Raw genomic sequence first — 25,244 nt, forward strand, 5'->3', positions numbered from 1 at the left:
TCCGACTGGCATACCACCATGGTGTTCTGTCTCCCTTCTTCTGTAGCAAGATCCAAGATAGTAATTCTAGGGCTGAAGAGAATTCGAGGGGTTGCAGTGACGTCCAAGAACAAGAGAGCCAACATGTGAAACGTTGGAAGGTTAAGAAGACAGATGCAAAAGCAGAGGGGTGGCGTGTTAGGGAACATGGCATGTTTGGGGAACTCTTAAACAGTTTGGTACATCTAGAGTTTCAAGTGGGGGTGGGGAAGTGTGGAGTCAAATAGAGAAGGAAGGCAGGGGCAAGATACTGGAGGGCTTTTCATTCTCTGTCATGGGGGTGTGACCTTTAACCGACAGGCGTTGGGAAGCAGTGTGATTTGATTGAATAGGACGGATGGGTTAGGGGTGTGGGGAAAGAGGGTAATTCCAGTACAGATACAGGATATTGGGAGAAATCAAAGTACACATTGGATTATCTCATTCAGTCCTCACATTGACCCTGCTGTCCATACTATTATTGTCTCCGTTTTACCATTTTGCAGGGTAGGAAGCAGGTTTAGAGAAGTAAAGCAATTTGTCCAAGGTCAGATGTCTGGCAGGCTGGTAGGTGGCGGGGTCAAGCCTAGACTCCATCTCTTTGTTTCACCCTCCAGGGGAGAAATGGTTTTTAGAAGAGAATCTGAAGAATCTGAAGTTTGGGTAGGGCACAAGGAGTCAGCCAGAGCCTGACAGTTCTTAGGTTTATTTTTTGTTTTTCTCATGGCTGTGATTTATAAATGTAGAGCAGAATGTTCCTTTTTTTTTTTTTTTTCCTGCAGTAAATAAATGTTGTTAAATACTCCCCACAGCATGTTCCAGTTTAGCAGACAAACAGTGATATCAGTATCATTAGTTTTGGAAATAAATGGTGAATGCTTGGTAATTACTCACCAGAGAAGCATTTCAATTTACAAAGGGATCTCAGTGTGTCCACTTCTAATTATAAAGTTGCATAGTACTGCAGTGGAATAACATGAAGCTGTTCTTTTATTATTATTTTTAAGGCTTTAGGTATTTAATTCACCCAGAAACAGGTGACACATCCCTTCAACCCCAAGACACTGCCTTTAAACCAGCCTGTCTTACCCCTGGCCTGTGTAGCCAGGAGCGCTGTTATAGTGAGTTCTGGAATTCTTTTTTTTTTTTTTTAAGATTTTATTTATTTGTCAGGGAGAGAAAGATAGCACAAGCAGGGGGAGCAGCAGAGGGAGGGGGAGAAGCAAGCTCCCTGCTGAGCAAGGAGCCGGATGCAGGACTTGATCCCAGACCCGGGGATCATGCCCAGAGCTGAAGGCAGGTGCTTAATCGACTGAGCCACCCAAGCGTCCCTGGAATTATTATTATTATTATTATTTTTTAAAGATTTTATTTATTTATTTGACAGAGAGAGATAGCGAGAGCAGGAACACAAGCGGGGGGAGTGGGAGAGGGAGAAGCAGGCTTCCCACCGAGCAGGGAGCCCGATGTGGGGCTTGATCCCACGACCCTGGGATCATGACCTGAGCCGAAGGCAGACGCTCAACGACTGAGCCTGGAATTATTTTCTTAAGTCAGGTTATCCAAAATAGAATCACTGGGTCAGAGGAAAACCATTTGACACATCTGGTCAAAGTGCTTTTCAGAAAGCCCAGAAAGCATCCTTAAAACCTAGTAAACAGAAAAACTCTGAGTCCCATTGAAACCTTGTCATTTAAAAACTGAGCTGTGACAAGTAAGTGGTATAGAGGTGGGTTCCTTTCTTAGAGAAATAGGAACCTGCAGAAGGGGGGTTAAACTGTAGCAGAAGGAGTTTTATTTTCAGTACCTGAAGGAGAGTTTTTAATATTGAAAGTTGCCAGATCTAGAATCAGTTACCGAGAGAAATGAAATCTGCTTTTCTAGAGCTAGGAATAGCTGTCTGGAAGTTTTGAGGCATTCATTTATTCGGCCAAGCATTTACTGATTGCCCACCGTGTGCCAGCAAGGCTCTGGGCTTAGGCAAGCAAGGTATAGAAAAATAACCTCTCTAGAGAATCTGGCGACTGTTTTCTGCATGACTTGATAAGGAAGGGAATCACTGGGTGATAAACTAAGGATCGACAAAATACACAGATTTAAACAATCAGAAAGATTCTTTTTCCCAGAAGAAATGTCCGTATGCTTTGGTAATGAAAAGCTTGTTCATGGCAAACACCTGTTTGGCACCTGGCTAGGTGGAATTTTACCTTCAAATCTTTAATGGATGACTTTTTTTTTTTGCCTTGTTTATTTCCTAGGAGATAATTGGGATGGTACTCTGGTTTCTGGGATGACGGTATGAAAATGAATTAGTTGATATTGTTTAATATCTTCTTTTTAAAAGAAAATTAGCACCACTTTTGCTCCCATGATTATGTAAGATTAATATAGTCCTGTCTATTTTTAAAGGACTTTTCACTTATTTATAGTCATTCTCCTAAATGCCTAGGAAGTTAGCTTATAATCAACTTTCCTTTTTGCATGTCGGGAAGCAGCAGGTTGGAGAGGATGTGCATTTTCTTTCAGGGCAGGTGTGATGGGTTTGGGAGTTGGGAAGCGATGGAATTACAGGTTGGAGACCAGGAGATAGTTGGGCTAGCTTTTGCAGTTGTCCTGTTCTTCAGAGAAACCAGGGCATTGGGGATGGAGTGAGCCAGTCTGTGGGGATTAAAGCTTTAGAACTTGGTCACGCATTGTCTAATGGGGCGTACGGGGGAGGGAGGAATCGAGGTTGCGGAATTTGCACATATTTCGTTTAGGCTGTGTAACAGCCTAACGTATCTGTTTGTCATATTATTGTATTCTGGGCAAACAGTGAAAAATGTGTGCACCCAGGAGATTAGAATTAGAGTTTGAATGGTGCTTTGCACTTCCTTGGGGAGTGTTATGAACCATTGCCTTTCTTTTCAGAAATAAAGTAACTGCTGCATACGGAGAGTGGGGGACTAAACTGCCATAGAGACAAAGAAGGACGAATGTTTGTCCTGAATGCTCAAGACCTTTCATCATGGCCTCTGATCACTTTCCCATATAAATTTTGTATCTACATGGTTGAAATGGAGTAGCAACACTCATATTTTATCATAGATAACTTCTCTAGTAATGGGACATGGGTGATGTTCCAATGACCATCCTTTTTAGGAGTATTCATTTCATAGGGCTCAGAGTTTGTTTTTTAACCACAAGAGGGTGTCTCTGGAGCTCTGAGTCCAATTTTGGATTTATGTGGCATCTGGGGTAAGCAGATAAGCTGGTGATGTTTTGTGGTGACAGAGGTTTTTGAGAGCAGATATTGCTACCTCCTGGCCATTCCTGCATGAACAGTAGGGAGTTCTAGGAACTTGTTGTGGAATTACCCCAGAGACATCTCTTTATTTATTTATTTATTTTTGAAGATTTTCTTTTTTTTTTTTTAAAGATTTTATTTATTTATTTGAGAGAGAGAATGAGAGATAGCATGAGAGGGAAGAGGGTCAGAGGGAGAAGCAGACTCCCTGCTGAGCAGGGAGCCCGATGCGGGACTCGATCCTGGGACTCCTGGATCATGACCTGAGCCGAAGGCAGTCGCTTAACCAACTGAGCCACCCAGGTGCCCGAAGATTTTCTTTATTTGACAGAGAGAGACACAGCAAGAGAGGGAACACAAGCAGAGGGACTGGTAGAGGGAGAAGCAGGCTTCCCACGGAGCAGGGAGCCCGATGCGGGGCTCGATCCCAGGACCCCGGGATCATGACCTGAGCTGAAGGCAGATGCTTAACGACTGAGCCACCCAGGTGCCCCACCCCAAAGACATTTAAACGCTGTTGAGGTCAAGGTCAGTTCATCTTGCTCCACCACAGACTTCCTATTTAAGCTCACATCTTTGCTTTTAGATTTGAAATAGACTTAAAAAAAGCCAAAGGATTCTTTTATTTTTAAACATTATATTTTTATTTTTATTTTTTTGAAAGAGAGATAGAGAGCAAGAGAGAACACGAGAGCAGAGCGGGGAGGGGCAGAGGAGAGGGAGAGAGAATCCCAAGCAGGCTTCTCGCTCAGTGCTGAGCCCAGTGTGGGACTTGATCCTGTAACGCTGAGATCATGACCTGAGCCGAAATCAGGAGTCAGACACTGAACTGAATGAGCCATCCAGGTGCCCCGATTTTTAAATACTTTATTTTATTATTATTATTTTTAAAGATTTTATTTATTTATTTGACAGAGAGAGACACAGAGAGAAAGGGAACACAAGCAGAGGGAGTGGGAGAGGGTGAAGCAGGCTTCCCACTGAGCAGGGGCCCAGTGCGAGGCTCGATCCCAGGACCCTGGGATCATGACCTGAGCCGAAGGCAGACGTCTAACGACTGAGCCACCCAGGCTATTTTTAAATATTTTTATTTTTAATAAATATTTTTTTATATATTTTTATTTTTAAATATTTTTTAAATATTTTTTTATTTTTATTTTTAAATATTTTAAAATGTTTTTAAATATTTTATTTTATTTTATTTTTTTATTTTTTTTTTGTATGATTTCCTTTCTTGTAAATTTTTTTTTTTTTTTAGTCAACATTTTTTTTATTGTTATGTTAATCACCATATATTACATCATTAGTTTTTGGTGCAGTGTTCCATGATTCATTGTTTGTTCATAACACCCAGTGCTCCATGCAGAACGTGCCCTCCTCAATACCCATCACCAGGCTAACCCATCCCCCTACCCCCCTCCCCTCTAGAACCCTCGGTTTGTTTTTCAGAGTCCATCATCTCTCATGGTTCGTCTCCCCCTCTGACATACTCCCCTTTTCTTCCTCTCCTGTTACCTTCTTCTTTTCCTTTTTTCTTAAAATATGTTGCGTTATTTGTTTCAGAAGTACAGAACTGTGATTCAACAGTCTTGCACAATTCACAGCGCTCACCGTAGCACATACCCTCCCCAATGTCTATCACCCAGCCGCCCCATCCCTCCCACCCCCAACCACTCCAGTAACACTCAGTTTGTTTCCTGAGATTAAGAATTCCTCATATCAGTGAGGTCATGTGATACATGTCTTTCTCTGATTGACTTATTTCACTCAGCATAACACCCTCCAGTTCCATCCACGTCGTTGCAAATGGCAAGATCTCATTCGTTTTGATGGCTGCATAATATTCCATTGTGTATATATACCACATCTTCTTTATCCATTCATCTGTTGATGGGCATCTTGGCTCTTTCCACAGTTTGGCTATGGTGGACATTGCCGCTATAAACATTGGGGTACACGTACCCCTTCGGGTCCCTACATTTGTGTCTTTGTGGTAAATACCCAGTAGTGCAATTGCTGGATCGAACGGTAGCTCTAATTTCAACTGTTTGAGGAACCTCCATACTGTTTTCCAGAGGGGTTGCACCAGCTTGCATTCCCACCAACAGTGTAGGAGGGTTCCCCTTTCTCCACATCCCCGCCAACATCTGTCGTTCCCTGGCTTGTTAATTTTAGCCATTCTGACGGGTGTGAGGTGGTATCTCATTGAGGTTTTGATTTGGATTTCCCTGATGCCGAGCGATGTTGAGCACTTTTTCATGTGCCTGTTGGCCATTTGGATGTCTTCTTTGGAGAAATGTCTGTTCATGTCTTCTGCCCATTTCTTGATGGGATTATTTGTTCTTTGGGTGTTGAGTTTGGTAAGTTCTTTATAGATTTTGGATACTAGCCCTTTATCTGATATGTCATTTGCAAATATTTTCTCCCATTCTGTCGGTTGTCTTTTGGTTTTGTGGACTGTTTCTTTTGCTGTGCAAAAGCTTTTTATCTTGATGAAATCCCAATAGTTCATTTTTGCCCTGGCTTCCCGTGCCTTTGGCGATGTTTCTAGGAAGAAGTTGCTGCGGCTAAGGTCGAAAAGGTTGCTACCTGTGTTCTCCTTTAGGATTTTGATGGACTCCTGTCTCACGTTTAGGTCTTTCAACCATTTGGAGTCTATTTTTGTGTGTGGTGTAAGGAAATGGTCCAGTTTCATTCTTCTGCATGTGGCTGTCCAATTTTCCCAACACCATTTGTTGAAGAGACTGTCTTTTTGCCATTGGACATTCTTTCCTGCTTTGTCAAAGATAAGTTGACCATAGAGTTGAGGGTCCATTTCTGGGCTCTCGATTCTGTTCCATTGATCTATGTGTCGGTTTTTGTGCCAGTACCATACTGTCTTGATGATGACAGCTTTGTAATAGAGCTGGAAGTCCGGAATTGTGATGCCGCCAGCTTTGCTTTTCTTTTTCAGTATTCCTCTGGCTATTCTGGGTCTCTTCTGGTTCCATACAAATTTTAGGATTATTTGTTCCATTTCTTTGAAAAAAGTGGATGGTATTTTGATGGGGATTGCATTGAATGTGTAGATTGCTCTAGGTAGCATTGACATCTTCACAATGTTGATTCTCCCAATCCATGAGCATGGAACGTTTTTCCATTTCTTTGTGTCTTCTTCAATTTCTTTCATGAGTATTTTATAGTTTTCTGAGTACAGATCCTTTGCCTCTTTGGTTAGATTTATTCCTAGGTATCTAATGGTTTTGGGTGCAATTGTAAATGGGATCGACTCCTTGATTTGTCTCTCTTCTGTCTTGTTGTTGGTGTATAGGAATGCCACTGATTTCTGTGCATTGATTTTATAGCCTGCTACTTTACTGAATTCCTGTATGAGTTCTAGCAGTTTTGGGGTGGAGTCTTTTGGGTTTTCCACATACAGTATCATAACATCTGCAAAGAGTGAGAGTTTGACTTCCTCTTTGCCGATTTGGATGCCTTTGATTTCTTTTTGTTGTCTGATTGCTGTGGCTAGGACTTCTAATACTATGTTGAATAGCAGTGGTGAGAGTGGACATCCCTGCCGCGTTCCTGACCTTAGGGGAAAAGCTCTCAGCCTTTCCCCATTGAGAATGATATTCGCTGTAGGTTTTTCATAGATGGCTTTTATGATATTGAGGTATGTACCCTCTATCCCTATACTCTGAAGAGTTTTGATCAAGAAAGGATGTTGTACTTTGTCAAATGCTTTTTCTGCATCTATTGAGAGGATCATATGATTCTTGCTCTTTCTTTTGTTAATGTATTGTATCACGTTGATTGATTTGCGGATGTTGAACCAGCCTTGCAGCCCAGTAATAAATCCCACTTGGTCCTGGTGAATAATCCTTTTAATGTACTGTTGGATCCTATTGGCTAGTATTTTGGTGAGAAGTTTTGCATCCATGTTCATCAAGGATATTGGTCTGTAATTCTCTTTTTTGATGGGGTCTTTGTCTGGTTTTGGGATCAAGGTAATGCTGGCCTCATAAAATGAGTTTGGAAGTTTCCCTTCCATTTCTATTTTTTGGAACAGTTTCAGGAGAATAGGTATTAATTCTTCTTGAAATGTCTGATAGAATTCCCCTGGGAAGCCATCTGGCCCTGGGTTTTTGTTTCTTGGGAGATTTTTGATGACTGTTTCAATTTCCTTAGTGGTTATAGGTCTGTTCAGGTTTTCTATTTCTTCCTGGTTCAATTTTGGTAGTTGATACATCTCTAGGAATGCACCCATTTCTTCCAGGTTATCTAATTTGTTGGCATAGAGTTGCTCATAATATGTTCTTATAATTGTTTGTATTTCTTTGGTGTTGGTTGTGATCTCTCCTCTTTCATTCATGATTTTGTTGATTTGGGTCATTTCTCTTTTCTTTTTGATAAGTCTGGCCAGGGGTTTATCAATCTTGTTAATTCTTTCAAAGAACCAGCTCCTAGTTTCGTTGATCTGTTCTACTGTTCTTTTGGTTTCTAGTTCATTGATTTCTGCTCTGATCTTTATGATTTCTCTTCTCCTGCTGGGTTTAGGCTTTCTTTGCTGTTCTTTCTCCAGCTCCTTTAGGTGTAGGGTTAGGTTGTGTATTTGAGACCTCTCTTGTTTCTTGAGAAAGGCTTGTATTGCTATATACTTTCCTCTCAGGACTGCCTTTGCTGTATCCCAAAGATTTTGAACAGTTGTGTTTTCATTTTCATTGGTTTCCAGGAATTTTTTTAATTCTTCTTTGATTTCTTGGTTGACCCATTCATTCTTTAGTAGGATGCTCTTTAGCCTCCATGTATTTGAGTTCTTTCCGACTTTCCTCTTGTGGTTGAGTTCTAGTTTCAAAGCATTGTGGTCTGAAAATATGCAGGGAATGATCCCAATCTTTTGGTACCAATTGAGACCTGATTTGTGACCTAGGATGTGATCAATTCTGGAGAATGTTCCATGGGCACTAGAGAAGAATGTGTATTCCTTTGTTTTGGGATGGAATGTTCTGAATATGTCTGTGAAGTCCATTTGGTCCAGTGTGTCATTTAAAGTCTTTATTTCCTTGTTGATCTTTTGTTTAGATGATCTGTCCATTTCAGTCAGGGGGGTGTTAAAGTCCCCCACTATTATTGTATTGTTATCAATGTGTTTCTTTGCTTTTGTTATTAATTGCCTTATATAATTGGCTGCTCCCATGTTCGGGGCATAGATATTTACAATTGTTAGATCTTCTTGTTGGATAGACCCTTTAAGTAGGATATAGTGTCCTTCCTCATCTCTTATTACAGTCTTTGTTTTAAAATCTAGTTTGTCTGATATAAGGATTGCCACCCCAGCTTTCTTTTGGTGTCCATTAGCATGGTAAATGGTTTTCCACCCCCTCACTTTCAATCTGGGGGTGTCTTTGGGTCTAAAATGAGTCTCTTGCAGACAACATATTGATGGGTCTTGTTTTTTAATCCAATATGATAGCCTGTGTCTTTTGATTGGGGCATTTAGCCCATTTACATTCAGGGTAACTATTGAAAGGTATGAATTTAGTGTCATTGTATTACCTGTAAGGTGACTGTTAACTGTCTGTTGTCTGTGTTCGTTTCTGCTCTTTGCTGCTTTTAGGTTCTTTCTTTGCTTAGAGGACCCCTCTCAATATTTCTTGGAGGGCTGGTTTCGTGTTTGCAAATTCCTTTAGTTTTTGTTTGTTCTGGAAGCTTTTTATCTCTCCTTCTATTTTCAATGACAGCCTAGCTGGATATAGTATTCTTGGCTGCATATTTTTCTCGTTTAGGGCTCTGAAGATATCTTGCCAGTCCTTTCTGGCCTGCCAGGTCTCTGTGGATAGGTCTGTTGCCAATCTAATGTTTCTACCATTGTAGGTTACATATCTCTTCTCCCGAGCTGCTTTCAGGATTTTCTCTTTGTCTCTGAGACTCGTAAGTTTTACTATTAGATGTCGGGGTGTTGACCTATTATTATTGATTTTGAGAGGGGTTCTCTGTGCCTCCTGGATTTTAATGCCTGTTTCCTTCCTCACATTAGGGAAGTTCTCTGCTATAATTTGCTCCAATATACCTTCTGCCCCTCTCTCTCTCTCTTCTTCTTCTGGGATCCCAATTATTCTAATGTTGTTTCGTCTTATCATATCACTTATCTCTCGAATTCTGCCCTCGTGATCCTGTAGTTGTTTCTCTCTCTTTTTCTCAGCCTCTTTATTTTCCATCATTTGGTCTTCTATATCGCTGATTCTCTCTTCTGCCTCATTTATCCTAGCATTTAGTGCCCCCATTTTTGATTGCACCTCATCAATAGCCTTTTTGATGTCGATTTGGTTAGATTTTAGTTCTTTTATTTCTCCAGAAAGGGTTTCTCTAATAACTTCCACGCTTTTTTCAAGCCCAGCTAGTATCTTTAAAATCATGATTCTGAACTCTAGGTCCGACATCGTACTAATGTCCGTATTGAGTAGGTCCCTGGCTGACGGTACTACCTCTTGTTCTTTTTGCTGAGGTGATTTCTTTCGTCTTGTCATTTTGTCCAGAGGAGAATAGATGAATGAGAGAACAAAATGCTAACAGGTTTACAACGTCCCCAGCAAATATACTGTATACAAATCAGAAAAGACCTGACACCAGGGGAAAAGAAAGGGAAAGAAAGAAAAAAGAATGAGAAAAAGAAAAAAAAAAAGAAAAAAAAAGATAAAAACTAAAACAAAACAATACAAAAAAGGCAGAATATGATCAAATATGATCAGGCTAGTGCATAGATCAGTGCCACACACTAGATTTTGGGCATATTTTGGTCTGTTAGAAAAAAGTGCCTCCTAAAATTTTAAAGGAAGAAAGACATATATGTACAAAATAAGGGTTGATACAATGAAGGGATGGAAGATGACTGTAAAGATGAAAATTATAAAAGATTTTATAAAAGGACTTGGTAAGATAAGTTGTTTGAAAAAAGAAAGAAGATTTAAGAAAAAAAAAAAGGAAAAAGGGAGAGAATGTGATCAGGCAGGAGGCTAGAACAAAGCCATACACTAGTGATTTAGGGTATATTTTGATCTGTTAGAAGAAACTGTACCTCAAAATTTTAAAGAGAGAACAACTTATATATATATGCCAAAAATAAGGGTAACTACTATGAAGGGATAAAATATGACTAAAAATGAAAAATAAAAAAAAATTTTTTTTTTTTTAAAAAGGGATTTATAAGATGTTGGTTGAAAAAGGGAAAAAGAAAAATAAAAAAAAACAGTCAACAAAAATTAACTTTGATGAAATAATGAATCATGGTTAAAAAAAAAAAAAAAAAAGTCATGAATCTATGTGCAGTATTCCCCTAGCGCTGGAGTTCTCCTATTCTCCTTGATCGATCAACTTGGTCTTGGCTTGCTGGCTGTTTGTGCTGATCTTCTGGGGGAGGGACCTGTTGCTGTGGTTTCCAAATGTCTTTGCCGGAGGCGGAATTGCCCCGCCCTTGTCGGTCCGGGCTAAGGAAGCTGCTCCGGTTTGCTCTCAGGAGCTTTTGTTCCCTGCAAGCTCTCGGTACAGCTTTGGAGGCCCAGGGCAGAAATGGTGGCCTCCCAATCTCCACTTGGAGGAGCTGAGAACTCGGGGCCCCGCTCCTCAGTGTGCCCCCAGAGAAAAGCAGTCACTTCCGTGTCCCCGGTCTCCGGCCGCACTCCGTGCTCACCCGGCCTGTGATCGAGCGTTGCTATCTCTGGCACCCGACCCCGCGCGGAGTCTCCAAACCCAGCAGATCCCTGCAGTGCGTTCCCGCACCGCTCCTCCCCGGGAAGGAAGGGGAGTCTCCCCGGATCTACTGCTTGTTGGGTCCCTGCTGGGGGAGCCGTGCCCCGACTGGGCCGCAGATCACAGTTTATGGCAACCCCGAGCTGAGAGCCCGCGACTCTGCTCCGTATCTGCAGCCGGCTTCCCTGTTCTGATACCTGGGAGCTCTGCTGCACTCAGGCACCCCCGGTCTCTCTGTGACCCCAAGGGTCCTGAGACCACACTGTCCCGGGAGGATTCCACCCCCCGCTTAGCCACTGCAGCGACTTCCCTCCGCCGAGCCAACTTCTAAAAGGTCCGATTTTGTGCTCCGCGGCTCTATCACTTGCCAGAAGCGGCCGGCGGAGGCCCCTCCCCCGCCGTCTATCCTCCCGAATATCGCCTCGGATTCACTTCTCCGCACGCCCTACCTTCCAGTAAGTGGTCGCTTCTCTGTTCAGAGAGTTGTTGCTACTCTCCTGTTCGATCTCCTGTTGAGTTCGTAGGTGTTCAGAATGGTTTGATCCCTATTCAGCTGAATTCCTGAGACCAGACGAAATCTAGGTCTCCCACTCCTCCGCCATCTTGCTCCGCCCCCCTCTTTTTAAATATTTTAAAAGAGTAACTGAAACTTTAAAATTTTTTAAATAAAATACCCAGCATTAAACGGATTAGTTTTATAATGGATGAGAACAAATCATTGATGTTGGTTTATAAATTTTTTCACCTCTATCTGAAAATGTGTCAGCAAAATTGTTCATTAGCTTTGCATTTGGATTATATTTAGTAATTAGGAATGCTGACTTTAGGATAGATAGAACTAACTGTGGGTTTATTTTTTTCTCATTTGATACCTTTGAGTCTCCAAAGTACTTTTTCACTGACTTCCAATTTTGGAGCAAATCCTTGAAGTAACAGAGAAGGTAGAGAAGTTAACTCCAAGTTTCTTTGGTTTATCTTTCTAAAAAATTTATAATATGTTTTACATTTTTTGTATAGAGAACTTTGAACGTTCACAAAAGTAGACCGAATGATACAGTGAATCCCTGTCACGTGCTGTCCAGCTTCAAACACAGACCATCCTCTCTTCTGTATTAGTTGGTTGCAGATTTCAGTCATCCTGTGATCTGTGAGATGTTTTCACTTCTAGGTAGAAAGGATATTACTGTAAGTTTGCTTACTGATTGACTAAGGACTGGGCACTCAAAATGGGCTTGGGGGTGGGGCTGCTGCCAAGGTGAAGTATGTTGAATTTCTGCAGCTCTTAGTGAGATCTGGTGAGTGTTTCCTCTAAAGTGTAACACAGACATTGCATGTTGCCTTGGAATTATTGATTAGCATTCTCCCACCTTGCAAAAAGACATTGAGGTAACTAAAAAAAATATATATGTGGTAAGATTTTAAAAAGAGAGGAAGAAATGAGTGTAAAGGGTGAAGGTCATCATGCAGTATGAAGTCACTTACAGGGAATCCAAGACAAGCATGATGTGAGGCTTTACACAGTCATCAGCGTGCTGCTGAATTTTCTAGGGGCCAGAGTCAAAAGGAAACACAGTAAGTCTTATATTATCCTTCAGATTTCTTTTTTTCACTGAAGACACATTTTCCCCACAGGATCTTCTAGAAGGAGCCTTCGGGGAGGCAGGTGGAGGAGTAATTTGGTCTCTGAGCAAATGGCTGAGTAGCTCAGAGCACTATTTTGACTTGTTTTGGGGGTTTGCAGATATAATAACCAGCAGTCTTACATTTTATTGAACTCTGTTATATATCAGGCATAGTGCCTGGTGATTTATTTCTTTTAATCTTAACACGTCCCTGCTCCCCAGATGCTACTTTCTTCCTTTTTCAGGTGAGGAAATTGAAATCCAGAGAAATAACTTGATGAATTTCGGCAGCTGTCTGTACTCAGATTGCTAAAAATAATTGACATCTAGATAAGTGGATTGTTGATTTACATTTTGTGGGTGTATGTTTGAGTAGGTAGTTATTTTGGAAAGAAAAAAGAAAAATGAGACTGGTAGTTCTTCGATCATTGTCTGACTGGGAACATAATCACTTTGGAGGAGCCTGGGTTGTGGGCCAGGGTTTGCGATGAGCCCTGTCATCCACGCTCTTGTGTTTGTGAGTGGTGTGCTGTTACTCTCAGCATGCATTGCCAGGTCTGACTTTTGTTCTTTTAATTTTCATACAGAGAGAAAAGGAGCAACAGGAGGAGAAAAGTAGTCTGGTCAGGAACACGGTGAAGAATGAAGCCAGTGAAAGAAGAGCTATGATAACCCCTGCTCTCCGAGAAGCCCTCACCAAACAAGGTGCTGTCCTCAGGAAGCGCGGTCACAGTACTACCCTCTTAAGCCTTCTGATTTATACCTAAATGAGGAGGCTTAAGATAGGGACTGCCAAGAGGAAAGAAGGTTTAGGAGGTCCTTCTGGGGTTAACCCAGCAGCTGTGTCTCTGTGTCACTGTGTTGCTGTCCAGGGGCCCCGCTCTTGTTCCCGTGGATCACTTGTGTGTTGGCTGCTGGGCCAGCGCATTTCCCCTCTGCTTGGTTTATTGGGATGTTAGCATCAGTGTGGCTCAGGTATGCAGAAGGGAAATGCCATCGCGGGCTTCTTTACGAGTTGTTGGTTTATTAAGGGGAAATTATTAAATGCAGAAAAAAAGCTCATGTTGATATGAGACTGGATCAATTAGAAATGTTTTATGTAGAAGTATATCTGGGTTTTTGTGGTCATCACTTACTAAGGAGGCTATAACTTGAGATCAAATAATAGTATTGATTTCCTGTAGAAGAAAGAGTGGTCAATTGGGAGTCAGTAGACTGACCTCCTTCCCTCACTCCCGTCTTTCTGTATTTACTGAGGACCTTTTATGTGATAGTTCTGGCACTACAGAGAGACATAAGATACAGTATCTCCTTCAAGGAACCAGCCTATTAGAGGGGACAGACAGGAATATTCAGGTTATGTGTATATATTTGTGTGTGTGTATAATATATAATATATATGTAATCTTTTTTTTATAAGGATATTCAGACTATTTATTATTTAGAGTGATTTTATGATAGGTTTAAATCTTTCGTCTAGCAATTTGTTTTCTACTTGTCTCATGTGTTCTTTGATTTCCTTTGTTCTTGTTTTCTGCCGCCTTTAGATTATTTTTTTTATGATTCATTGTTACATCCTTGTTGGCTTATTACTTATAGCACTGTCTTGTTCTTCAGCGGTTGTTGGCAGTTTTACACTATATCTCTGTATCATATCACAGTATTATCTGTCAGGTGATAAACCACTTCGTACTGGAGAAGCAGCTTCAGTAGTAGTACACCTGTTTTCCCCTTGCCACCCTCTAGGCAATTGTTATGCGTTTTACTTTTACAAGTGTTATAAAACTACACTATGCTGTTATTATTTTGGCTTGAATAGCCAATTATCAAAGATTTCAATAATTAGTAACAATCTTACTTAGGTAGGTACCACTTTGGTGCTTTTCATTCCTTTGCGTAGATCTGTGTTCTCTCTGGCAGCCCTTTCATTCTGCCCGAAGGGCTTCGTTTGGCATTTCGTGTAGTGTGGGTTTTTTGGTGATGAATTATTTCAGCTTTTGTGTATCTGAAAGACGCTTTAATTTGCCTTCATTTTTGAAGGATGTTATTTGATGGATGTGGAATTGTCGATTGACACCTTTTTTCCTTTTTCTTTTCTAGGTGTTCCACTGTCTACTTGCTCCCATTGCCTCTGATGAGGCTTGTGTTCTCATCTTTCATTTGTTCCTTTGAATGTAATGTTTTTACCCCCTGGCTACCTTTAAGATCTTCTCTTAATTACTGATTTTGAACAATTTAGTTATAATGTGTTTCAACGTAGTTTTCTTCATGTTGCTTTTACTTGGGACTTGTTGAGCTTCCTGATTCTGTGGATTTATAGTTTTAATCAAATTTGGACAAATTTTGGCCATTATTTCTTCAAATATTTTTCTGTCACTGCCTCTCCTCTTCCTTGGGGACTTCAATTACATGACTCTGACCTACAGTTCACTGATGTTCTTTTCATTATTGAAAATTCTTTTTTCTGTTCTACCTTTCGTTTTTGCATAGATTCTGTTGGTGTGTCTTCAGGTATGATTTAGTAATCTTTTTTTTTCCTCTAATGTGTAATCTTCCGTTAATTCTATCCAGTGTGTTTTTTAGCTTAAGCGTTTATAGTTTTCATCTGTAGAAGTTGAGTTTGGGTCTTTTTATAGTCTCCATGTCTCTACTTTTTGAGCCTACGAATTACAGTTACAACTGTTTTAATGTACTTCCAACATCTGCGTCATTTCTGGATCAGTTTGGTTGCTAGATTATTTCCTCATTGGTCATATTGCATGCTTGGTAATCTTTGATTGGATGCCAGATCTAATTTTACCTTATTGGGTGCTAGATATTTTTGTATTCCTATAAACATTCTTAAGCTTTCTTCTAGGATGAAGAGCAGTTACTTGGGAACAGTTTGAGCCTTTTAATCTGGCTTTTATGACTTGTTAAGTGAGACCAGAGCTTACTCACTATATGGCTAATTACTTCTGATTATTCAGGCAAAACACTTCTGTGGATTCTGCTCAATGCCTTGTGAATCTTAAGCTTCTAACTGGTACGAACAGGCACAGTTCCCAGCCAGCTGAGCACCAGGCGTACCTCTAGGCCTTTCACATGGTTCTTTCTCATTCTTGGTGAGTTTTTCTCTCACGTGTGCACTAAGCAGTACTCAGCTAGATATTTCTGGGAATCCTCTGCAGGTTCTTGAGTTTAATCTCTGTGTAGCTCTTGACTCTCTGGTACGCAGTTCTGCAAACTCTAGCCATGTGGGCTCCCTGGACTCTTGCTTACATGTCCTCAACTTAGAGAGAATACTGAGCTGTTCTTGGATTGCCTCTCCCTGCTGCATGGCCTGGAAACTTTCAAGGCAGTAAGCTCTGGTAATGGTAGGGCTCACCTTGTATGTTTTCCATCTCCCTGAGGTTACTGTCCCTTGTTGCCTGATGTTTCATGTCTTGGAAATTGTTGGTTCATATATTTTGTCCCATTTTTGGCATTTCAGGTGGGAGGGTAAATCCTCTGTTACTTAATCTTGGTTAGAACAGAATTGTACACTATGATTTTTAGCAACTGCATACTTTTGGCTTATCTTTGCATTGTGGTCAGCCACAGGTCTCTCCCTCCTGTACTTTGCAGTTTTCTTCATACCTAAGTGCAAAATTTTGTAAAACCCTATGTATCTTGGAAGAGAAGGATATAAGGAGCTAATTTAATAGAGTGTGATTTCTATGATGATGGTATGAACAACATATTATGTAGGAATCCAAAAGAAGAACTAGAATTTTTCTCTGGGAATCTTTTAAATGCTTTTTCTGCATCTGAGATTAGTTACTCAGTTGGACTAGTTCCACTTTCAAATAGATAAGTAGTGCTTTATTTATGTGCAAGATGTTTACATAAATATGGAAGAGAATAAAAGACAAAGCCCTGTAAATTGCCACTAGAGACTTGTAATCCAAATTGACATTGTTCCATTAATCATCACCCTGTGAATATGGATATTTAACCAGCGACAGATCCACTTATGCCATCATCCAGACTATATTTCTCCTTTTGCCTCATTTGTCTGCAAGTCAAGAGTTTTTTTGTACAAGAGACTCATAATTGTGGCTTATTACTTAAAGCCTCGTGAAAAACTTTATTAAATGCTTTCTGAAATCAGAGTGTTCTACTTGTTTGCTCTTCTAATTTATTAAAAAAGGATGTGATTACTTTGGCATGGCTTTTCCATGCTTTTCATGTCTGGCTCACGAATTTTAAATGCTAGGTTATGGAGTGGTGCTGAGAATTCATGTTCGGTTACAGTTTCTAGAATTTTATTTTTCACTTCTTGGGGCAGTATTTCTTTATTTTAATCTTATTTTGCTCATCTGATTCTTCATCTTTTCTCGAAGGTTACTGATGAGAGTTCCCTAGTTGTTTGTTTGAAGTATATTGTTACTTGCTTTTGCTTTATGGCCCAGCATTTGTTTTTTTTTTTTTTTCACAAAATTTCCTTAGGTCCTCCAAAAGCACGTGCATTCTGTAGTTGTTGAGTGTAGTACTGTGTATTCTTTGTCACCTTTACTGTGCTGTTTAGGTCTACTGAGTTTTTGTCTGTGGGATCTGTTAGATACTGAAAGATGTTAAAAATTTTTTTTTATGATTTTGGATTAGCATATTGTTTCCTTCTGTATTTTTAGTCTATGTTATTAGATGCATATACATTTTAAGGTGTTTTATCATCCTGGTGAATTAAACTTTTAATGTTTTCTGCCACTGGGTTATTGCCTGCCATTATTTAAGGAAAGAAAAAGGATTTTTTGTTTTTAAGATTTTATTTATTTATTTGACAGAGAGAGACACAGCGAGAGCAGGTACACAAGCAGGGGGAGTGGGAGAGGGAGAAGCAGGCTTCCTGCCGAGCAGGGAGCCCGATGTGGGGCTCGATCCCGAGCCCAGGACCCTGGGATCATGACTTGAGCCGAAGGTAGATGCTTAATGACTGAGCCACCCAGGCGCCTCCCAAAAAAGGATTTTGTTACAGTTTTTTAATCACCGTTTAGTATGAGGCTTTGAATCAATTCAGTTTTGTGTTCCTTGTTTTTCTGTTCAGGGTATCAGTTGATTGGGAGCCACTCTGGAGTGAAGCTTTGCAGATGGACAAAGGTATTTATTTTTATTTAAATGTCATTTCTGTTTTATGCAACTTTTGTGTGGCTATGATCTGCAGCCAATGAATTTTACCATTTTAAAGAATAATTTACAATTAATGTAATGATTTTGAATGAATTTGTTAAATGAGTTCATATATTGATGGATGTAAAAAAAAAAGACCCCTTCTCCACCATCCAGATTAAGATACGTATTGGCCATTTTCCTCACCCTGATGAGTTCTTTTGTGTCCATTTCTAGCCAGTAGCCCCTCCTTCACAGCCAGGAAACAGTTGTTCTAGTTGCTGTCACTAGTTTAGTTTTGCCTGTTCTAGAATTTCATATGAATGGAATCATAATGTGTATTTTTTTTGCAAGTGGATTCTTAAACTCAACATGTTTCTGAGATTCATCCATGTTATAGTACGTATCAGTAATTTATTCATTTTTATTGCTGAGTACTATTCAATAGTGTGAACGTACCACAGTTTTTAATCTGTTGAAAGGCAGTGGGATTGCTTTCAGTTTTTGGCTATTAACGAATAAAACTCCCACGAACCTTATACAACACTTTGTTATGAACGTATATTTCAGTTTTCTTTGCGTACATCCCAAAGTGGGAATTGCTAAGTCATAGGGTAGGTATATATTTTACCTTTGTAAGAAACTCCCAATCTATTTTTAGTGTGGCTGTACTGTTTTAAACTTGGATTGGCAATTTCTGAAAGTTCCAGTTGGAACATTTTCTCACCATCCTGTGGTATTGAAAGTCTTTTTAATTTTAGCCATTCTAGTGAGTGTAAAGTGGTATCATTGTGGTTTTAATTTGCATGTTGCAGATGACTACTGATGATGAGGCATGCCTTTTCATGTGCACATTGGCTGTTCTATTTGTGTAGTGTCTGTTGCCCGAATTAGGTTGTTTGACGTCATATTGTTGATTTGTAGGAGTCCTTCATATATTGTGGAAATGAGTCTTTTGCCCAATATGCATTGTGAATATTTTCTCCTAATCTGTGGCTTCCTTTTTTCATTTCCCTAATGGTATCTTTTGAAGTCCTAAATTTGGATAAAGGCCAGTTTGTCTTTTTATGGTTAGTGCATTTTTTTTTTTTTTAGTTTTTTTGTTTGTTTAGTGCTTTTTATATATCAAGAAATCTTTGCCAACTTCAGAGTCACGAAGATATTCTGTTTTTTTTTTTTTTTTTTTCCTGGAAGCTTTAGTTTTAACTATTATGTTCAGGTCTTTGATTTCATCTCGAATTGATTTTTATGAATGGTGTGAGATAAAGGTCAAGATTCATTCCTTTACCTGTCTCCTGTGTGGATAGTCAGGCGTTTTAGCACTATTTGTTGAAAAGAATTTCCTTTTACCGTTGAATTACTTTAGGCCTTTGTAAAATACCAGTCATCTGTCTATGGGTAGGCCCATTTCTGGACTCCTTATTCTGTTCCATTGGTCTGTTTGTCTATCCTTATGCCAATACCACATTGTCTTGATAACTGTGGCTTTGTAATCAGTCTGAAATTATGCAGTGTAAGTTCTCTGTCTTTTTTTTTTTATTTCCAAGATAGTTTCCACTCATCTGGGTCTTTTGCATTTCCATATAAATTTTAGAATCAGCCTGTGAGTTTCTGTTGTATATATTTGTTCTATTTCCTCAGATTCTGTATTTGTCTATTTGGCATCCATTCATCACAGGGCCAGTTAGATTAACTATATTTTCTTATTTTCTGTATTCTTGATGCTCTGGCTTTTGGGGACCTTACAGACCTGGGGAAAACTGTCCCTTCCAGGGCTAGCTAATTCCTAAAGATAACAACAGCCTGCCTAGAGTATGCCTTTCATATGCAAATCAACCAATCCTGAATCTTTAGCCTTCAAGTTACCTCCTTATCTAACTCACACACCATACCAATATTTTCCCTGGTCTACATTATCCCAAGGGCCAGGTACCAGATGACTAGAGACAGTGCTATAGCCTGAATTATTCAAACAAGCCAATCCTGCCTTGTTTACCCTGTCCTGGCTTGCCTTTCCTGCGGAAACCCCAATAAAAGGTCTAGGCTTTCCCCTCGCTCCTCCCTCTGCTTCCTGAACAAACCTGCTGCTCCTCTGTCACCCTGTGTGGTGTGGGTGCCCCCTTGTCTTGGGAAATGTAAGTAGTATCTTCTTTCATTGGCATTGGCCTCTCCAGGTTGGCTGGTGCTCAGTCACTTCCATAAATTCAAATCCCGTGGGTCCAAATAAGATGGCATTTTTAAACAGCTTTATTGAAATATAATTTTACCTATCATACATCTCCCGCATTTAAAGTGCACAGTTGAATGGGTTTTAGTATATTCACAGGGCTGTGCAAACATCATCACAATCTAACTTCAGAACATTTTTGTCCCCTCTGAAAGAAGTCATGCATCCAGTAACAGTCCATCTTCATTCTCCCTTCTCCTCCCAGCCTTAAAGCACCATTAATCTACTTACTATCTCTATAAATTTGCCTCACTTGGACGTTTGCACATTATGTGGCCTTTTGTGTCTGGCTTCTCTCACTTAGCATAATGTTTTCAAGGTGCATCCATGTGATAATATATATCAGTATTCTTTTCTTTTTTATGGCCAGTAATATTCTATGTATAGATATATCCCATTTTGTTGTTGTCCATCAGTTGGTGGACATTTGTTTTGCTTCCACGTTTTGGATATTATGAATGATGCTTCTATGAACATCATTATATGTACAAGTTTTTTTTTAAATTTTTTTATTGTTGTGTTAATCACCATACATTACATCATTAGCTTTTGATGTAGTGTTCCATGATTCCTTGTTTGTGCATAACACCCAGGTGCTCCACGCGGAATGTGCCCTCTTTAATACCCATCACCAGGCTAACCCATCCCCCCACCCCCCTCCCCTATGTACGAGTTTTTGTGTGACATGTTTTTATGTGCTTTGGCTATATACCTACGAGTGGAATTTGTGGGTCATGGTAACTATAATTATTTTTATTTTATTTTATTTTTTATTATTATGTTAATCACCATACATTACATCATTAGCTTTTGATATAATGTTCCATGATTCATTGTTTGCACATAACGCCCAGTGCTCCATGCAGAACGTGCCCTCCTTAATACCCATCACCAGGCTAACCCATCCCCCTACCACTCTCCTCCATGGTAACTATGTTTAAATCATTTGAGGGACTGCCAAACTTTCCAAGGTGGCTGTACTATTATATTTTATATTCCCACCTGCATCGTATGAGGGTCCCAGTTTCTCCACAACCTGCTAACATTTGATGTTTTCCATCTTTTTGATTATAGCCATCCTAGTGTATGTGAAATGGTTATCTTACAGTGATTTTGATTTGCATTTGCATTTCCCTTAATGACAAATGTTGACTCTGTTTATGTGTACTTATTGGCCATTTGTGAATCTTCTTTGGAGAAATGTCTATTCAGATCCTTGGCCGTTTTAACATTGGGTTCTTTGCCTTTATACTGTTGAGTTGTAAGAGTTGTTTATGTCTTCTGGATACTAGTTCTTTTTTTTAAAGATTTTGTTTTATTTATTTGAGAGAGATAGAGAGTGTGAGAGCATGAGCAGGGAGGGGGTAGCTGACTTCCCACTGTGCAGGGAGCCCGATGCATGAGGGGCTCTATCCCAGGATCCTGAGATCATGATCTGAAGGCAGAAGCTTAACTGCCTGAGCCACCCAGGTGCCCCTGGATACTAGTTCTTTATCACATGTATGGTTTAACTCTCCCACTGCTGTTGGTGGCCATGTTGCCAGGAGCTGAGTTGCTGTAGGCCTCTGGTATCTTGGCTTCTGGTGTCACAGGACCTCCACTGCTGTCTTCCAGGCCTTTTCTCAACCTGTCCTGCCCCCATAAAGAGTATTCCCCACAAAGATCTATTCTTGTGGTTTTGGTTAGCTCAAACCTGGCTGTTCTAAATAAACCAAACTTTCTTCTCCGGGCAGACTTGACTTTTTTACATTCTTTATTCCTGTTCTTAAAAATTTCTACCCTCAGTTCACACTCCTACCTCCTCATGTCTGTCTTTTACTTCGCACTTCTGTGTGTCCTGTCTGTCCTGACTGCTGCCTCTTCTTGTACGGGGCAAGGAAACAGCCTTTTGTCTTCGTCTCTCTCCTGGAATGGCCCTGCCCTCAATGCCGTAATCCATAGTTGACCTTTGCTTGGTGCTTCAGTGCCATTGATGGCTCTCCTTAATAGGGAGCCCGCTGCTCCAGCCCCTGTTGTTTTCAGAATATCCTACCTTCTCAGCATTCCTCTGAGCATTCTTTTAGTGCTGTCTGTTCCCTAGTCCTGTTGCTGTTGTTTGTGAATATTTGAGAAGCTCTTTTTCCTTTTTTTTCATTGCTGTTTTTCTGCCTTCACCCTTAGGGGCATGAATATTCTGATGATACTTCTGGCACCTTCTGTCATTCAGCCTATTTTTGTGGTCAACTTTTTTTTTTAATAAACCCTTTTAACATTCAGTATTTGTCTCTTCCAATCCAGTGATTTTCGGTAATGTCAGACTCAATGCCTTCTGCTTATAACCAGTGTTTTATAACCTCCGTTCTACTATTCTAGATTAAATTCACAGATTTACAAAATATAATTTCACATACGTAATTAAGAAAGTCAGTGTTCTGCTCTAGCTGTAATGTAAAGAGAGAAAAAAAGAAGTACTTTATATTAAAATAGCTTGTATTTCTGTACAAGATGCTTAGGCACTACTGCATTAGAAGGCATAGTGAAGTAGGAACTACTCCCACCTGTTTATAATGGACAAGTTTATAGTTAAGAGAGATAAACAGATTAGAAGTTATTTTGTACAAGAGCTAATAGCAAGCCAGACTTACTTAGCTATAATAACAGAAAGTGGGAAATAACCCTAATTAAATAGGGCTAACATACTAAACAATTATAGACTATCATATTGGAACAATGAAAAATCAAGATATACTTGTAAATGAGTGGTATCTCATTTATAAGTGTTGAGAAAGAAAAATTTTCTATGTTGTAATTTGGGAGGAGTGGAGACGAATTGTCTTAGAAAATTCCTGCCTTGAAATTCCACAACTGTTGAGAGCCACATTCTGTGTCTAATTTGTAACAAAATCCTTTAAGTGACAGTAGGAACAGAGGATGAGTTAGCAGCAGAAATGGTAGTAAGAGTGGCCAAGAAAAGTGTGCTGGACCTCTGGTGACAGGCTCAGAGGAAGATTTTAAAATGGCAGGCAACCCCCCCAAAATGAGTTCAATTTCAAATAATTATTGCAAGATAGATGTCTTGTCCTTATGCTATAAAAACTAACAATATATAGAATGACTGTCATAATTTTAAAACAGCTTTGATTCGTGAGAATCCTGCATTTCATATGTCTGTTTAGGTATACCTAAATACCTACCAAAAGCATCTTGAATTTCTCTTGTAATGTATTTGTAGGTGATACCTACAAATATAACACAGATGCAGGTATTTTGCTGGTGACTTAAATATTAGAAAACAGCATTATTTTCTGTGCCATGGTTTTTCAAAATGGTGAAATTTCTTGGAGAGAGTTTTACGTAAAAGAGAGTGTTCTCTTTTCTCAATTTACATGGTAGTTGCATTCCTGGAAAATTCATTGTATGGTAAAATTGTACAGAAAATGTTATTAGCAAAATGAAGTTGGAATATAGGTTCAGATAATTATAATCAGATTTTTTACAAGTATAGAGGTCTGGTGAGTCATTTGAAAGGAAGTAGAAATCCCCCCCCCTCCCCCTGCCACCTTTTATTTTTCACGGGATTTATCCTGAGCAGTACAGGAGATGTGAGACCCTTGGCTCCACTTGCTTATTGTTAGTAGTGCCTCCCAACCATCTCAACAAAAACATTTCCACGGATTTCCATACCCCCATCGGGTGGCGTTGGCTCCATTGAGAACCTCTGCCCCAGTCCATTTTCATTGCTACCCTCCCAAGTTCAGGTTGTTCTCTTGAACACTGCGGCTACTTTTTTTCCTCTCTAGTACGAGCTTCTGGTGAACCCCCCTACTCTGCCTCGCCTGCCCAATTTATCAGACATTAACTAGGTTAGTATCTGAAGTATACTTCTCTTCTAGCTACTCCCTTCTCAGAAGCTTATGGTGGCTCTTCATTACTTCTTACTTAACATATCTATTTGGATGTGTAATAGGCATCTTGAATTTAACATATCAGAAACTCAGTTCCTGATTTTCACCCCTGAATCTGTTCCCGTCAATCTTTACTGTCAGTTAATGGCAATTCTGTCATTTGCTCGGGTCAAAAACCTGGGAGTCATTTTTATTCTCCTGTTTTTTTCTTTTTCCCCCTCCCGCATCTTGTCCATAAGCACATTTTCTTTTCACATGTATCCGGAATGTGACTACTTTTCACCGCTTATACTGCTGTGCCTTGGTCCAAGTCACTGTCCTATGTTCCTTATATTATTTCAGTGATCTCCGTGCTTTTCCTGGTTCCACTCTTGTCTGTTCCCTACACAGCAGCCAGATAGATCAGATCCTGTCACATTTTACTCAGAATTTCCAGGGGTTCCCATCTCACCAGAATCAGAGTCGAAGTCCTTCCTATGGCCTCCAAAGCCCTGTGTGATCTGGTCTTCAGTGCTTCAGTCCAGCCATGCTGGCCTCCCTGCTATCCCCTGAATGCACTGAGCTCGAGCTCCTCCCTGGCTTTCTGGTCTCTCTCTGCTCTCTTAGATCTCTGCTCAGAGAGCTTCTGTCGGAGTGGCTGACGCTGCTTGCAGTTTCCCAGGAGCACTTACCGCCATTTACTAGATTATCCCTTTTTTTTTTTTTTTTTATGATCCTTCTCCTCTCTTTTCCTCGCAGTCCCTCCCCAACCTGAGAGTCTTTGTTTTTCTTTCCAAGACCAGGAATAGAGCCCGGCGTGTAATAATTGCTTGGTAAACATTTGTTGGATCAAAGAATTAATAGAATAAATCTGAACCCAAGAAAGAGCCTGCTTAGTGTAGTTTTGACCCGTTTGTTCAACTTTTCTTTTTCTCTTGCAACCTTCATTCATTGTGGGCTGCTTCTCTTCCCCACTGTAATCTCCACCTGACCAAATCTTACCCATCTGTCGGTCAGGAAAGCAGAAACCACCCTGGGTATTTCAGCAAGAGCAGATTTAATAAAGTAAAGTAACCCAGCGGTTACAAAGCCACTGAAAGGCCTGCGGTAGTGAGGGTCAGAGAGAACTGCTTCTGGCTCTGAGGACCTGAGCTGCCGCAGCGCTAAAGCCAATGTTCCCCGGGAGCCCGCTTGGAAGCCACTGCCGACTCAGTGTTTGTGGTATGCCCTGCGTCTGCCGGCTGCCGCCAGAGAGGCGTCATGGTCTCTCCTTTTTTGTCTTTAAATCTTGCATAAGTGCCTCTCCTTGGTGGAGTTCCTGCAGACAAGGGAGTCTGAGAAGTGTGGTGCTGGGGCTTTTAGCCCCTGCGTAG

At 40.3% G+C, this 25,244-nt stretch overlaps 1 protein-coding gene across 1 annotated transcript in view; it reads left to right on the top strand.

Moving 5' to 3' along the window:
- LOC113933655 (S-adenosyl-L-methionine-dependent tRNA 4-demethylwyosine synthase TYW1) overlaps positions 1-25,244 on the top strand; it is a 226,578-nt gene that overhangs the window by 27,801 nt on the left and 173,533 nt on the right. The window contains exons 8-9 of the mRNA XM_027614018.2: positions 13,242-13,359; positions 17,720-17,772. Of these exons, the coding sequence (XP_027469819.1) occupies positions 13,242-13,359; positions 17,720-17,772 (171 nt within the window). The remainder of the gene's footprint in view (positions 1-13,241; positions 13,360-17,719; positions 17,773-25,244) is intronic.

The sequence above is a fragment of the Zalophus californianus genome, chromosome 10 (assembly GCF_009762305.2).
Source record: "Zalophus californianus isolate mZalCal1 chromosome 10, mZalCal1.pri.v2, whole genome shotgun sequence".
NCBI classification, from domain to species: Eukaryota; Metazoa; Chordata; class Mammalia; order Carnivora; family Otariidae; genus Zalophus; species Zalophus californianus.